Source organism: Vanellus vanellus (genome assembly GCF_965231255.1).
Source record: "Vanellus vanellus genome assembly, chromosome: 1".
NCBI lineage: Eukaryota > Metazoa > Chordata > Aves > Charadriiformes > Charadriidae > Vanellus > Vanellus vanellus.
Genome location: NC_138905.1, coordinates 64,965,380 through 64,982,468, shown reverse-complemented (window position 1 = coordinate 64,982,468; position 17,089 = coordinate 64,965,380). Strand labels below are relative to the sequence as shown.

The 17,089-nt window shown below is 42.4% G+C and overlaps 1 protein-coding gene across 3 annotated transcripts in view; it reads right to left on the bottom strand.

Annotated features, from left to right (window-relative positions):
- AGK (acylglycerol kinase) overlaps positions 1–16,148 on the bottom strand; it is a 38,643-nt gene extending 22,495 nt beyond the window's left edge. For 2 of the 3 annotated variants that reach the window (XM_082498388.1, XM_082498389.1), the window contains exons 1-4: positions 15,956–16,148; positions 7,112–7,151; positions 2,693–2,772; positions 1,339–1,414 (exon numbers count right to left, since the gene is read on the bottom strand). In XM_082498388.1, coding sequence (XP_082354514.1) covers positions 1,339–1,414; positions 2,693–2,772; positions 7,112–7,151; positions 15,956–16,065 — 306 coding nt within the window. In that variant the 5' untranslated portion in view covers positions 16,066–16,148. The remainder of the gene's footprint in view (positions 1–1,338; positions 1,415–2,692; positions 2,773–7,111; positions 7,152–15,955) is intronic. The other variant, XM_082498390.1, reaches the window with a different exon arrangement.
- Between the last annotated feature and the right edge of the window lie 941 nt (positions 16,149–17,089).

Here is a 17,089-nt window from a genome sequence, read left to right as displayed (position 1 = left end):
AATGTCTTTTACAGGGACATCTCAGCCTCAGTTACTGGCCCAGCCCTATTTTACTAATTTGTCAGGTCTGAAGCCACAAAGCATCTGTTTTAATTCTTGCAAAGTATTTTTTTCTCTTAGGGTGGACTATGTATTTTTAATGATCAAAGAGGGGCATTAATAAAACCAGCATTTTAACACTAAACCTTACGAAAAATATTCCAGGACAGAAAGCTACATATTTGAATAATTCACTGCTAGGACACAGTCACTATTAAACAATCCACATATGACAGCCACAAAAACATGTAAAAAGATCAGAATTCCTTCGTGTTTACTTTTTCTCCTCTTTCCAAAGAAAACCTCTGCTAATTCACACCATTTAGAGCTCAGTGTTCTGCTTTCATGATGGGAACACTGAATTATTTGGGGATACAGTGAGATATTTTTAGTGTAAAAATAAAAGATTATTTTTAATTAATCTGAACAGTTCCACTGCACGTCGAAGTTCCTCACTTCTGAATTCTGCAAGTGCAGGCAAAATTGACAATTTCAACAGCGATGGGCACGCACCACTAGCCAGCACTCAAATATTTAGAGGTTTTCTCTCAAACATGAATTATAGAAAGGCTGCTTTAGACACACAGATAAGCACATGTACTGTTTTAGCTGAAAATGAAAAACTCAGTACACAGTTTGTAAATTAACTGTGAATTGAAAAAGATTAAGTACCAGGTTAATATGGAATCATAGAATGGTTTAGGTTAGAAGGGACCTTGAAGATCGTCTAGTTCCAACCCCCCTGCCATGGGCAGGGACACCTCCCACTAGATCAGGTTGCACAAAGCCCCATCCAGCCTGGCCTTGAACACCTCCAGGGATGGGGCATCCACAGCTTCTCTGGGCAACCTGTTCCAGTGTCTCACCACCCTCAGAGTGAAAAATTTCTTCCTAATATCTAATCTAAACCTACCCTCTTCCAGTTTGAAGCCATTCCCCTTTGTCCTATAACTACATGCCCTTGTAAAAAGTCCCTCTCTGGCTTTCTTGCAGGCCCCCTTCAGCTACTGGGAGGCTGCTATAAGGTCTCCCTGGAGCCTTCTCTTCTCCGGGCTGAACAATCCCAACTCTCTCAGCCTGTCTTCACAGGAGAGGTGCTTCAGCCCTCTGATCATCTTCATGGCCCTCCTCTTGACCCACTTCAACAGTATTTCAGTATATCTCAGTATTTATTTCCTCTCATGAGATGTCTACATGTAGACAACTGAGAATTTCAAACGCATCCCAAATTGAATTTCAATTCTTCAAGAGTACAAGGCAGAGCAGACAATATATCTGTATTAACAGAATAGCTCTTACCTTAACCACAGTTACATCCAAGCCAGATAAGTGCAAAATTGGAGCAGCATTCTTTTCGAAAAGATTCCTGGCTTTGCTAGAAAAAACAGAGGAAAAATTATTTCATTAGTCTGGTGGCTAAAAAAAATTGAAAAGTAAAGAAACCAATGAATAACAAGAAGAAATCTACTTAAAAACAGAGCATACAATCTACACAATCAGTCACTCAACCTGCCAGTCAGGAAAGATGAGATTTCATTTGGATCAAGTGTATTACATTTCTAGACTCATATCTCAGATGTCAGCTTTTTGTTACAGTTTTAATAAATGCAGAAGAGGTTATCTAGCTTTCTCCAAAAATAATTAAAAACAAAACAAAACAAAAAAACAACCACAAAGCAAGATCTCCAGAAATAAATGTATTAGAAAATTAATGACTTGCAGAGCAGTGGGCTTTTAGACCACAAAGAAGGCCCATTTAGGTTTTCAAAAACATTTTAAAAAATATTTATTGTTACATATTATTAAATAAGTTTAGAAGCAAAATTTTATCTGACTTTCTTTGTTATAGGACTCATGCATTTTCTGCCTATAACTGCATAATAAAATAATTATGCCATTAACCATAAATTGCTTACAACAGGTAGAAACACAAGACTTGAAGTCAGAGGCTAATTTTATTAATACTATGCATTTTCCAGTCATGGGAGTTTTGAACAAAAGCACATAGAAGTCCAAACACTTCCATGTCAGATACATAATTCCTTTCATATTGTTACTGACCCCTCCCCAGGATGCAACTGATACAAAGCTTAGCTGATCAGCAGAAACAGACACACATTATAGCCAAGATATCTGTTTTTCTGCTAATGAGTATGCAAAAAAATAGCAGCTGACCTCTTCCAGGAGTGTTGCTCTGAGCCCATATTTAGCCTCTCAGTTTGTGGGCACATCCCTTTCAAGGACAGGTTCCCACAGAAGTAAGATCACTGCTGGCTAACTTCAAGTCTTGAAGCATTCAAGGTTATCTCTTATTTCTATAGTTTTTGAGGACAGAAATGCATCACATGCAAAACTGTGGAAGGAATACGAAGGAATTCCACATATGAAGGAATGACAAAGGCCAAAACACAGGATAAAAGAAAAATTAAAAATATACATATGTTTAGAAATCTTTCTTTCACCTGAAGCATCTAGTTCTATTTCTCACCCCAATATTTTTGGTGAAATAAAGTTTGGCATAGTTACATAGCACCAGCTTGGCATCAGAGGGAGGCAAAAATGAGCTCAAAAATCTGGCTGGCTTTTATAGTGGATGGCGGAGCAAAAATAACAGAGTGCATCACATATGAGTGTAGGGAAGGGGCAATTTTACCCTTTGCAAGCTGCTGGGTTGAGGAACACTGTTGCTTTCTTCAACGGCATACTGGAAGGGATCAGCTGGTTGCCAAAAGCCTAAGTGAGATAAAAAGAGCAGAATTCAGTTTCTTTTAACCACATCAGTAAAACAGTTCAAAATAACGCATCTCTACAAATGTCAATGGGTTTTCAAGCCTCATGACGTTCAAGTGACTTCCATCTTCAACCACTGTACAGGTCTCCCATTCAAAGACCAGCACTTTTAGCAACAGCTCACACCACTGTCACAAGTACATTTTAGCTCATTTTTACAATTCCACCACCACCATGACATCCAGGGAACTATCCTTGACTCCAAGGTTACTTGATTTTCCTTCCTTATGTAATTCTCATACACCTGCCTGCCACCCTCTTTCTGCATCTTTTTTCACTTCTGTACTTCATTACTTACATCCCTTCTGCTCATTTTTGTATTTTCTATGCTTAAGTTTTTGAAAATATGGAAGATAATCACCAGAGAATTTGCCCTGACCTGTAAGCAAGCTCGCTGTTTCTCAGACATGTCTCCATATAAAAATCACTGAAATCCTCTTCAAATTTTAGTCCAACTCTGAACAGGTGCCTCGATTTTAAATTCTTCAGGAGTTACTCCATACGGTCTCCTGTATCTTTTCGCCATTTATACCTATTTCCATAGCTTTTTAGCACAGGAGAGGGAAGAAAAGGTAAAACTTCCATAAATGTCACTTCCCACTCTGTAAACCTCTTTTAGGTCACCTAAAGGCATCCTCACTACCACACCAAATCAAACTGGTTTTGAATACAAGGATGACAACGTATTCAGCAGTACCACCCAGAAGCCCCAGAAATAAAGTAGGCACAAAAGACTACTGCGCTGAACACAAGACAGCTTGTGCTTTTATCTTTATTAACTTTATCTTGAAAGTTAATCCCCCTAGCAGGAATTTTTATATTGAAGAAGGTGAACACTGTACACAAAGCACAGTAGATTTTAGTGATCGTTAGCTGTTTAAATTTATAATTAATTCCACTTGCCAACTTTGCTCAGGAAACCTCAGTTAAAAGAAGCATGCAGCTGGCTATGTTGCTTAAATCCTTCAAATTTCTTCTTCAAGAAAGGAAAAGGATAAGAGAAGTTGCTGAGAGTAAAGAAATCATCAAAGAAAGGGAAACAAATAAAAAGCTCTTAAGCTTTACTCAAAAATCAGCTGGAAAACAGACCAACTTCTTCTATTGCAATTGTTGGGTGTGAACGGGGAAATACAGGGGACCTCTAGCATGTTACAGCTGCTAGAAACAATTAGTTATTTGCTTGGGGGGGCACAATGTGATGTATTTGCTTGTTCTAAACAACCTAACGAGGCTCATAAAGAATTTATGAGTAATGACATAATCACTTCTTTATGTAATATACTTAGACATTTATGTTACATACAGGAGGATTTCTAAAGCAAATGCTCATTTTTAAGACAGGATATTAAAGAAATAATAATGCAACATTCTAGAAGTCTTTTTTTTTTCAGAGCACAACATAAGGAAAGCCAACTTAAAGCCAGATATTAAAAATGGTTATTAAATATATAGATGAAGGTATAATTTAGGAAAGTGAGTGACTTTTTCACTTCCTTGTCAAATGCACGCTTCCAGGTATTGCATTCCTGGACTTCTAAGATGACAATCATTATTTTCCAACTATGAAAAACCCTTTATACAAAGGCTTCGTAATGCTTTACGAATACTAACAGAGAAACTACATTCCTTTGCAGAAAACTATCCCTGCTTCACAGAGTGAATTGTTTGCCAGCTAAACAGGACCTCTTTAACACGCGCCCAGAACTCAAGAACAACAAGGTCAATTAGCAAGACCACATTTACAAAGGAAGTTCATAGTCAGCTAACACTTACAGAGAAGGAGGTCTGAAAGGTTTTAAATTTGATAAATCGGTTCTTTAGTATAGATCTTTCTACGATCATTTGCCACCTCAAGGCTATCATCATAAACTGAGATTTAAACTGAGACAAGCATGATGGAGTCTTTGCATGAAGTACTGCTGTAGCAGATATTTTGGAAGGCAGGTGGACGCCTCATCAATTTGTTATTGTAACAGGCTTAAAAACTTAAAAATCTGATGTAAAAATAATAGGGAAAACACCCCACTTCACTCAGACTAAACTTTTTCTGGGGTGAGTCTGCCTCTGTTTTTACCCATTACTTACACAGCACTATAAACACAAGCAGCATTTTTCAAACAATTATGGATTGTTGTTATTCTGAAGAACATATCAGACATTTCTTGCCTTACTGCTGTATTGCTGTGTATTTTCAAGTAGTATTTGGTATTGACACATCAGTGAGAATGGAAATTACAGCAAGAATTTATTACTAGGTTTTCTGGTTCACTCCTTTCTAATGCAGGAGTCTTCTGCAGGGTATTTTCCTAGGCTTTAACCACTGAAAATGTAGGCAACTCTATTGACACTGGTTTTGCACTTCCATTTACAAGAATAAGCCATAATGGAATAGATCCCATGACTTAACGACTTAAATTGAGGAACAGGTAAGTCAGAATTTCCACAACAGAAATATCTTCTTGTAGCAGTCTTTCCTTAGCAGTCACACCTTTTTGACAGCATACACACTTAGGTCTTTTAACTTCTCCTTATATATAATTTCATCAGTGCTTTTTAATTTTTTTTTTTTAATTTGGTCAGCCTGCTTCAAATACTGAGGTATTAACTGCTCTTTTCGGTGATACAAAAAACTTCTATCACTTCGATATTATGCAGTAAAAATGAGTATTGAGAACATAAAAATCAAGAACAACTGATACGATGAGTTGGAAATGCATTTGACTGAAGCTGTATGGTTTCTGAAAGCAGTATTTTCAGGGAAAGATTTTTCTTATCCTTTCAGGAGACTTGAGCTACCTTACATCTATTCTGGCATGAAGTTCCATTGCCCAAATCAAGTTGCTGTGAATATCTTTCCCTGAACAGGAGGCAGGCTAAAATTGGGATTATTCAGGTGCAGCACAGAAGCAGGGTAATCTCAAGGAAAGTTCTTTAATGAGAAAAATAATTTTCACCATTCTTCTCGGGCCCCAGTACATAGGAATGATGGGAGCAGTGTTACACCCTGCAAAATGTCCAAGATCTGGCATGGAGAAGCGGGTTTAGAATAAACTTTATTTGTGGGAGGTAGAAAGGCTCTTAAAATCCTACAGCACACCACGGGGGTAATCAGAACCCATAAGCAGTACCTGTGCAATGATGTCATCCAGCAGCACTTGCACGCCTGAAAGACTGCTTATTAAGGACAGGATTTCTTTATGGGAATACTACTGTATGGGAATTTGTTCATTGCTGGTTGCCCATACAGGCCACAAACTACAAAATGCAATAGTCAGTATACTCAGAGAATAACTCACTCTCTCTGAATACTAGCTTTCTTGTCAGTGATCAGTGAACAAGTTATCTCCATTAATTTCCCAGTACAAGGCCAATCATCACACTTAGTATCATAGAATCATATGATAAAATCATAGAATGGTTTGGGTCGGAAGGGACCTTAAAGATCGTCTAGTTCCAACCCCCCTGCCATGGGCAGGGACACCTCCCACTAGATCAGGTCGCACAAAGCCCCATCCAGCCTGGCCTTGAACACCTCCAGGGATGGGGCAGCCACAGCTTCTCTGGGCAACCTGTTCCAGTGTCTCACCACCCTCAGAGTGAAAAATTTCTTCCTAATATCTAATCTAAACCTACCCTCTTCCAGTTTGAAGCCATTCCCCTTTGTCCTATAACTACATGCCCTTGTAAAAAGTCCCTCTCTGGCTTTCTTGCAGGCCCCCTTCAGCTACTGGGAGGCTGCTATAAGGTCTCCCTGGAGCCTTCTCTTCTCCGGGCTGAACAACCCCAACTCTCTCAGCCTGTCTTCATAGGAGAGGTCCTTGATAAAGTCACTCAGGATCAAATAGACAAGGGCAAGCTATCTGCAGCTGAGCACTAACATGAAGCAGTTTTCACTGCTTCTGCCCAGACTACACCTGTCGTGATGGATCAGATTTCGGTCTCCTGCCTTATCAACAAACCATCTACCCACCAGAACTTTACAGACATGGAGTAATTACACCTGCAGAAATGGAGGTCTGGGTAGCTACAGCAGTAACTAAGATTACCCCAATGATAACACCACACCATCCATCGCAACAGCCGTCAGGGCACGAAAGGCACAGCACCCCGACTGCAGGCTGGAGGCCACATCCACCCTTTGGCACTTTAGCAAAAGAACACAAATGGCATCATTATAAAGCTTGTCACGTAGCAAGGGCCCGCTGGGAAAATCTCAGGAGCCCTGCACAACCAAGATAAGAGGAAGATTTTAATCTAATTTTATCACTTTAAACGGTATTACCTGGGCTTCTTGGCATGCAGCTCTTCGTAGCAGGTTATCACTATTAGGTAAGACAGAAAAGAGAGTGGACATTAGGTTGTGTAAGTTCAAAACAATTTGCTCATTTTTAACATGTAGGTATGTACTATTTTTTTTACACCCACTTTGACAGTACTAAAATAAAAATTACAGGTTCTTTAAGACCTATTTAACATATTTTAAAGATGAAATACATGCATTTAAGCACACACGCATAATTTTTTTCTGCATGTGCACACCAACACCCTTTCTATAGTACAGAAAAGCAGAAAACAAAGACCAGGATACCACGTGTGATGAGATTACATAAGCTACGAGACACAGTATAACTGTGATTTATTTTTAAATTGCTACATGACTGTACTCCAGATCTAAAGTGTGGGGTTTTTTTTCCAATGTTAATACTGCCTGTTATTTACACTGAAGGTACTTAACATTCTGGCAGTATAGAAGGGATTTAGAGTATACTTAAGTATAACTTCCATAGACTTAAATCTTTGTGCGTTATAATTGTGAACTCCCCTCTCCATCGGTTTGTAAGTCAAACCCATGTTAATGCAGCACCTACCATCCACCTAGGTCTGAGCATGGCCTAGAGCAGTAACTCAGAGAGGTGAGAATCACTCAACTCACCTAAGTGAAGTTTAAATATAAAGAAGAAAATATCAGTATTAGATATGTCACTGATGGTCATTTCAGAAAGAATTTCCAGACTAATCATTGTGCTTGTCATTGGTGACAGACAGCATTAGCAAGGTGGCAAGCAGGGTGTAGTTGGCAAGCAAACTGGAGACAGAGCTACTGAGTGAGGAATAAGATTCCATTCTTCCCCAGACCAAAAAATGCTCTATTGGCCCTTGCAGACAAAACGGAGTCCCGTTGGGCAGTGCCCGAAATCTGACCTGGCCTCTAGATACGAGGCACTCCCCCACCTTGCTAAGGCCAAAAACCTCCTTCAGCTTGCTAATACCTGGCAAGACAGTATACTATTGTCTCAAAAATATCAAGTACAAAAAAAACAATTATAGTCAGCATACCAAAATGAATACACTACAGTAATTAAAGGGATTCAAGGCCAACCATGAAAAATAAGTGACTAGGAAAGCAGCACACCCCCACCACAAAGTGTGGCTCATCAGACCGAATCCTGCAATGGAAACGGCAGAGGAGAAGGCAAGGCCTTGGTCAGACCTCTGGACCCAAACACAAGTGCCATCTACTCAGTTCCATCAGTTTACGCTAGTTATCTGTCACTGGAGCTATATAAGTTGCTTTTTGGTGTCACCAATAGATGCTGAAATGCCATAAAAGGAGAAGCAGGGTGAGTTCAGGTGACATAAATTTGGGTTCTGAGAAAATAACTCTACAGCAAAAAAGCCACAGATTTATTCCTGGTAATAATAAAAAGTCAAAGGAAGAATTCAGGCATGAAAAAAGAAAATATGTGAATAATAATAATCAGGAAAACAAGTAACTGGAATGTCTTAAAAAAATTTCCTCAGAGGCATGCTTTTAACTGTCATGTTTGCTCCTTAAAACCAAAGGAATAAGTCATTTGTATTAAGCACCTGAAATATTACTTAGAGGAGCGACAGACTTGGTTTTGATTGCAGCAATATAATAAAAGCGCACTAGTTAAAAATTAAAAATAACAATCTCTGAAAAAGTTTGTGTTCCAAGCCAAACAACATTCTCACAGCTAATTCCAGTTCAATCAAGACAGCATGACAGGCTAAGTCCACACTGCGCTGCTGAGGGCATGAGCCCTCATATAGGGACGTTTTTTCCCCTTCTGTGACTACGCGTGGCCAGAGCAAACACAAAGCAATTGCAATTTCTATATATTAAGTCGAAATATTATGGGATATCAAGAAAACCCTGCTATCAAATGATGGCTGCACAGTTGGTGTATTTGACAATTGCTGTCCTAACCTCATTAACAAACTCTAGTCAAATCCATGTTATCTGTTTACTTCACATTGATGCTGTTTTGTTCAGAAGTCAAGCTGGGTCACATCGTCAGCCAGTATGTTGTCCTGGTGCCCGCAACCTTATGCTGCAGTGTTAATCACCTTTAAATCAAAGTCCAGCACAACTTTTCCAATGCACGCAAAAGATACTGTGCTTTCTGTTCCAACCTGCAAAGACCACCAAAACAATTCTCAAAGATGCAAGCTTGATTCAGCTCAACGGAGTCTTAACCATAAAAGTTAGGCTTGACAGTTTAGGTGTCAACATTTAAGCTTATCTTCTCCTGCACTGAAGCATTTACAGAAACAGAAAAAGTCTACACTGACACAGATCATTTTGACATCAAAGGAAAGGTTTAGGTTCTGAGACCAGAAACACTTATTGTCTGGTAACTTACAGGTGATATATCTCACCTCTCCAGTAGCAAAGCACCCCCAGAATCCCATGCCATAGGATTCCCACTGATTCAACTAGGACATATATATATCAAAGTCATCCAAGTTTGCCTTAAAAACGTCCCAAGTTTGGCTTAAAGATGCCAGGCAACAGGAAAACTTTCATTTCCTTAAAATATTACGTCAACACTTAACTATCTTCACACTTAAAGAAAAAAAAAAGCACCAGTAGACTCCGAGGGGTGCGTCTGTGAGAACAGCAGTCCTCTTTCTGTATCACAGCTCTTACCTTTACTCATCTCACATGGCTCTCCTAAAATACCACAAGTGGGTCTAGAAGTCCTCTGCAGGTCATACCAAGTAATAAATATAGCTAGAAAAATGTTAAAAATAGCAAAAAGGTAACTTCTTAAAGTCTTCTGTCTCAGTATGTATTAGATTATCAAAATATGGCTGTGTACCAGCTCCCAGAGGAGACTTTAATAATAAATATAAGATTCTGTTGTGGTTTTTTTGTACTGTATTGACTAATATTATGTAGTAACAAAGCCTTTTTGACGACACCTGAATGCGAGCACGTGAAGGCTGAGGGAAATTGCTACACTGCCTTAAAGAACACACAGAGATTTCTTCCGACTTGCACCACGTCCACAGCAAACTAAAAATCAATTTTTACTTTATGTTTCCCCTAAGGGCTTACAGACACAACTCCAGCCTTAAAGCAAACCAGATGTGCAGTATTGCATCTGCTGGCCAACCCAGGGCTGCCTTCCCACTGTGAGAATTAAGCATCGCACAGCTTACAACTGGGCCACCTTGCTTAAGTGGTAAAAAACTGGGAGACAGAGAGGAACAAGCAGTGGCAGCGGGGTATGGAAGAAAGAGGATGTCCTAAGCTGAACCCACGGACAGAACTTTGACTGGTTCAACAAAGGTATGAGTCAATCCTGCAAAGCCAGCAGCCACCGCAGCACAGCCTCTTTGGAGAACAGAGCGGACTTACACCAAAGCAAGGAACCACTGCAGAAAGCAACTGTTCAGAGCTCACCAGGCACCAGCCGTGTCAGGCTGCCAGAACACACCGGGGCTGTGAGAGCACAACACCTGTACAACCTGATCGAACAGGGGCTGTTCTGATTTGTCTGCAACATCCCCAGCACGGGGATGATGGCCACTTCTCCTGTCCTAAGCGTTTTCAGCTAGAATAGGGAATCAACTCTCTTACTTATAAGCATAGAGATCCACCCAATTTAGTACATATGCTCCCCCAGCCAAAACTGCATCCTCTGCCCAAGTGCCAGCAGAGGCCAGGGCTGTGGGACAGTTCCCACGATGAAAGGTGTGAGATCCTATTTCAAAAAGGGTTATCAGGATTAAATCTAAGGCTATTAAGTACTTTCAAGCAAAACAAAGCCTAAAAACTCTCCAGTTCAGTGTCTGCATCAAAACACAGAGTTTTGTGAGGAGAAACTTGACCAAAGCTGTGTATATAGGATCACTCCTCGAGAGCTATAACGGCACTCCTAAAAGAGATTTTATTTTAGCAGAGAGCTTTCTGGATGCTTCCAATACAGCAAGAGCACAGCATCCTCTTTGCTTTTACTTCCAGCTTGGCAATGGAAGGGCACGAAAGACAAATCTTAGTTTTCATCAGCTTTAATCAAGACTCGGAATTTATACTCCCTTTTTTTGACAAAGTTTGATGAAATAAAGGCAGTCACTCAGGAAGTATATGCAGAAAGGTGACAAAGTGAGTTATCAGTTGGCAAACACGCAGACACTAACATTCAAATTATAGATAACAATAAGACTCAGATTACTGGCAAACAGTCAAAGGCCCAGATGCCTTGCCAACATTTTCTACAGAGAAAGTCAATACTTTAACATATACAGAGTAAAACTGAGTATCCGAGGAGTCCACTGCCTCAGTACAAAGTGATGATCACTTACCCAGTGATACCACTGTAACAGTCTGGCCAAATCTGACAATCAGTTAAGCTGATGTCCCTCACGCCAGAGATTAAATTTCTGCTGATTTGACATAGCTGGTGACTCACTGCACCACCTGGACATATAAAGAACAGGAGCAGCTCAATTCAGGAAAGGTGACCCAGGACACAAAGGTGAGAGAGGCTTCCAAACTTGGTGGAAATTTTAAAACAATCATATGGTATTTTTACTTCATCTGTAATCAACCTCGTGTATATGTTAAACAGAAGTATGTTACTGTGTATGAGCACGTATCTGACAATCTGCATACCCTCTAAACTTTGACCTTGTACATTAAATTCAGTGTCTCTTGTACCTGTAGTATGATATGCTCTACATTAAAATGATGCTAACACATAAATTCATGCAATCCAGAGAAATTAAAGGGAGACAATCTCACATGTGACAACACTGAGTTAATCTTCTTACTTCTCCAATACTACAAGAGTATTTGCTACCCTAAGTAGCAAAGACAATGGATTTTTGAAACATTCTTTTATGAGAAAGAAAGACATTTTAAGACTCACTAAGGTTTTGTAAGAATAACAGTAGGGTTTTAGTTAACAATAGTTCAACCAGACATAATGCCTACCATTTTACATATGAAAAACCTTTGCCACCTCCTGATCCATGTCTCCTTCGAAAAGGCACCTTCTGTTTTATTACATACTTAGAAGGGCTGAATCACAAATGGGGGAGGGGGAATCAGCACAAGGTTTCCTCTTTACCCTTCCATTCATCCAAAACCCCCTTACAGTTAAATCAGCCAGTATTTGAACAAACGCCTCCAAAGATGAAAGGCTAACACACCAATCCAGAAACTAAATGCTGCATGAAGAAAGTATCACAGAAGACTGGGCTAAGCAGCTTCTTGACCTTTACAGTTATCGTCATCCACAACCTTTAGACTAACTCGGCAATGAACCATAACACTCCAATGCCCCTCTTTCCTCTACAGCCTGTGGAGCACGAGGGTGTCCCCATCAGACCCCACAGCACAGTCTGCAGGGTGCAGAAGGGGGATACGCGTGTCCATTTCCAGGTAGGGAAGAGGCACAGGGGACAAGTCTGGAAAAGGTAACATTCTTCTTGTCATCCGTATTTGACCACTAGCATCCTCCAAAGTCTTAAGGAAGTACTGCAGAGCTCTTTTGTCCCTATGGGCGCAGAGACGCTGACTATAGAAGAGTTGCCATTTATCTGCAGGACAGTTGTTATTTACAATAGCTCCACTTAAAGCAGGCATCATAGCCTCTGCATCCAAAAGAAGAATGAACCTTGAGAAGTCAAAAAAGCAAATGATCGCCTCCTTACAAGAGAAATATCTTAGAAAATCCACGAGGATGGAAAAGCCAAGAAAAAGGATGCAGGATGCGGGGAAAAAAATACCACTTTCTTCAGCTGGAAATAAACAAGCAACATCTCAGACAGCTAATTCCAAGAAGTCAGAGGCTAATCTGAACTGATGCTGTGCAAAAGCAAGCCCCTTCATCAGAAACTCCAGTGATGCCCGAAACCGAAGCACAAGACTTCACTAAACCTTTAATCTGTTCTAAAAAGACAAATATAAGTCTAGTCATCTGTGCCTCATGCATAGTAATTTAGCCCCTAACGTCAATAATGGCAAGTCTCACAGCCAACATAGCCCATACATGGTTCCCTCATTAGTCTCTTCAAGTGTTGCCTGCAGCAGGTTGTGCATGGGGCAAAAGGCATCTCTCATGCTCCCCAACATAACTGGTACATAAAAAAAAAAAATCTGGGAAGAGAGAATGTACAAAAAAAACCCCACCACCAAAAGCCACTGCCATATTTGGAGGCAAAACAGATCTGCAGAGGGGGATCCTGGCCTGTCCAGCAGCCACACGGTAAGGCCGCCTACTATGCACAGAGTAGCACAATAGGACTGCTGAGACCACCTTCAAACTTTTACATTCTTGCCATCAGGCTCTTCCATAATTCCTCATTTTTCTATTCCCTGGCTAAAACAACTCTCCACAGATATCAAGATATGGCTAAACAGTTGCCACTTTTTCAAAACAGAGTTTAAATCTCTGAAAGCAGTACTTACAGCTGTGCTGTAAGTCTACATCAAAGTCATGCACTGTTGTTTGTCATCACAGGATTTCCTACCTTGCATTTCCAATGTCTGGTAAGGAAATGTTGTATTTCCCCTTACAGAAAAAAGGGCAGATTTAAGAATGGGAGGTGTAAACATTTTTTTGCCCCCACCACATCATCTGGGTTAAAGCACAGTGCCTACACTTGGATGCAAATTACCTCCAAGCACTGAAATTTAGATACCAAAAGTTCCCTTTTTGTTTGTTTGCCTATCATATTTTCCTCCTTATTCGCTACCATATCACCTACGGCACGCTTCACATTCTGCGTGACCAAAACATGTTTTCACAGTTATTGCACAGGAAATCAGTAGAGCTGAAGCCAAAAGTACACAGGCACCTGAATTCCCAGAAACAACGGACATGAAGGGGAAACTGGTTGTGTCTGACGCAGCTCCTAGGCCTCCTCAAGTGCCCACTCTCCATATTCACAAGGAGCAGATATACTCTTTTTCTTAATGCTCTACTTCAGTAGCTCTCTATAGCACCCAGGCCTGACATGCACTCTGATGTCATTAGTATCTGTGGCAACAGAAGGTCAGCAAAGAGGCCACTCACGTAAGCAGGTTACCTGGGAAGGTCAGAGGCTGCTCTGCCCCACCAGCGAGCCACTCATATGAATGCCACTGAGTGATTTCTTCCTCCTCGCTTTGTACATTAAATTTAGTCTTTTGGCTAAGAGGTATCTAGAATGACAGAACTTCAAATAAATACTCATTTACATTTCACTATTTTATCTGAATTCAAAGTTCAAGTCGTCAGAGGGAAAAGTGGAATGCAAGCTCAAGGATTCACTGACATTAGAATCATAGAATGGTTTAGGTTGGAAAGGACCTTGAAGATCATCAAGTTCCAACCCCCCTGCCATAGGCAGGGACACCTCTCACTAGACCAGGTAGCCCGAGGCCACATTCAGCCTGTCCTTGAACACCTTACACATTACACGAAGGCATCAAAAAAACCCAACCTGTTTAGCACAAATACTTCTGCTTACAACACAGCAGTATACTATGTACTTCTTTTCTGTCTGTTGTCCATGTAGGCATACACATAAACCCACGACCTTGCTACCACCACTTTCACACAGTTATTTTCCATCTTACCAGAGCCTGCCCTATTACCAGCAATTACAAGGAAAAAAGTATGGAGATACTGCTTGCCCTGCAGTCAACTGAGCCTTAGTGCTTTAGGTAAGAAGTAAGCAACTAAAGCAGATGTACCATTCAAAACAAAGACTGATTTAATGCAAAAGTCCCTAGGCAAAAGGAAATAAAGAAGGAAGGTATAACAAACAACATAAATAGATTTATTTTCCTAAGTTTTCCACCAAGGCTTTGGCAGCATTTAATGTAAGCAGAAAAGAACACTGCTAAAATAATGACTTAATAATTAAAAGGCATTGTCAGTGACAGAATAAACAGCAGCCCCAGAACTAAGAATTTTTAAAAATAATTTGGCTATACTCTCATTTTAGTCAAATCTATTAACCATAATCTTAAAGGACAGGGATTACAACATAAGCCTAGTTATTTAACAATTGGGAAGGAGGATTTTGTTTACTATCAGGAACATTTGCTCCACAGATAATGAGTGGAAACAACACCCATCTAGGCACAACTTATGCTAGCAGTACTGCTGCTGCAGCAGCTGACGGGCTCCTTCCAGCCAGGTGGGCAACAACAGGGAGGCAGGTGCACCAGGGAGAGGCAGAACAGAAATTCTGGCCCCTTTCATAAGGTGTATGGCACCATTGAAAAGAAAAAGAGCAGGTGGGAAAGCCCACCCACAGGCACATGACCACCATGCAGGTGGCCTCCCCTCAGCCCAGTACCTGTGGCACCATGTGCAGGTGTAGGGCCTCTGGTTTCATTCATCCTCATAATATTGTGGATGGATTAGATGCACTTGACTGACGGAATTTTTTGTTTTAAGTTAGAAGAGAGAACTCTTTCTCCTCTCCAGCAGGCCCCAGAATGATTCAAAGCCACCCTGACAACATTTCTATTCCAAACTATCGCCTGAACCAGCCCTAAACTTATGCAAAGACCAAGGCGGGACGCTGCAAAGAGGCACGGAGCCTTCCTAAGCTGCTGGAGGGAGGGAGGGAGGGATGGAGGGATGGCGGGGGAGAGCCACCCCCCGAGGCGCCGCAGCCCCTCCGAGGGGAGCCCCTCCATTTCACCAGCCGCCAGGGGGGTGGCAGAGGGCCCTGCAGCCCAGGCGCCCAAGGCCAACACGGCGGCCTTGGGCCGGTGAGGCGTGCGGTGAGGCCGGTGGCTGGTGAAGGCCCGCGGGCACCGGGCCGGCGGCCCCGCTCTCCCACATCCCCCCCCAGCCCCGCCGGCAGTTACCAGTGTTTCCCATAGAGCCAGTGCCCGCCCCAGCTCAGCGCGCAGACCCCGAACGTGGTTTTCTTCCAGTGATTCCTCAGGGTCCTCAGGACTTTCACCACCCCGGCCATACCGCCCCGGGGCCAAGCGGCCGCCCCTCAGCGATGGGCCGGCGGGAACCGAGAAGCGCCGCCGCTCCCGCCGCCCGGCCTGGCCCAGCCCAGCCGGGCTCGGCTGGAAACGACTCCCCCGGCACCGGCGTTCCGCGCAGCGACGCCCTCCCGGCCCGGACTTACGGCCCCCCGGCTCGGGGCGGAGCGGTGTGGGGGAGCCTCTCCCAGCTCCCGCCGTGCCGGTTTTGGCCAACCTGCACTCCCCGCCATGGAGTGCAGGGCTGAGGAGATTTTACTCCCCCCTCCATCCGCGTTACTATGCCCCGGCCTTGGGCCTTGTGTGCCCCCAGGCGCAGTCCGGGCACCCTACCTCCATTTTTTTTTTTTTTTTTTTTTTTTTTTTTTTAAAGTCCGGAGGAAAAGTGTTTTCACGTCCCTCAGTGTCCCGGCCCCCGCGGCCTCGCTGCCTGGCCGTCCTCCAGCCCAGGAGGTGACCCGCAGCCATGGACTCTGGCCAGCAGTCCCCGGCCACCACAAGAAGCGAGGGGAGCCAGAGGCGTTCTGTGTGGCAAAGGACAACAGTGCACAGGTGTTTTTTTCCCCACTCATAGAAATATCCAAGATGCTCCCTCCACCCCCCCCCCCTCCCAAAAAAAAAGATAAAAAAAAAAGCAACAACCAGAAAATATTTCTGAAGGTTCATCTAAAAGAAAAGTTGCCTAGGAGGTACCTGGGGTTTGCTGTTTAAGCCTCACCCGCGGGATGACCACGTGCACCAAGAGAAATGTCTCCAGCCACACATGGAAGACAGACTGTCCTTGCAAGGACGCCACAGAGCCCTGAACAGCATGAATGTCCTCCCAGGGAAGGGCAGAGACACAACCAAGTGGCAGGACCCAACTTCACAATGGGAAAAGTTTTGGGACAATCCAGTGGTGGTGGCCCCCTTCTAGCATTATCTCTAGCCATGGCTTCCCACAACGCCTGAAAGATGGTGAACGGCTGTCGTGGTTTGGCCTCAGCCAACAACAGAGAACCACAC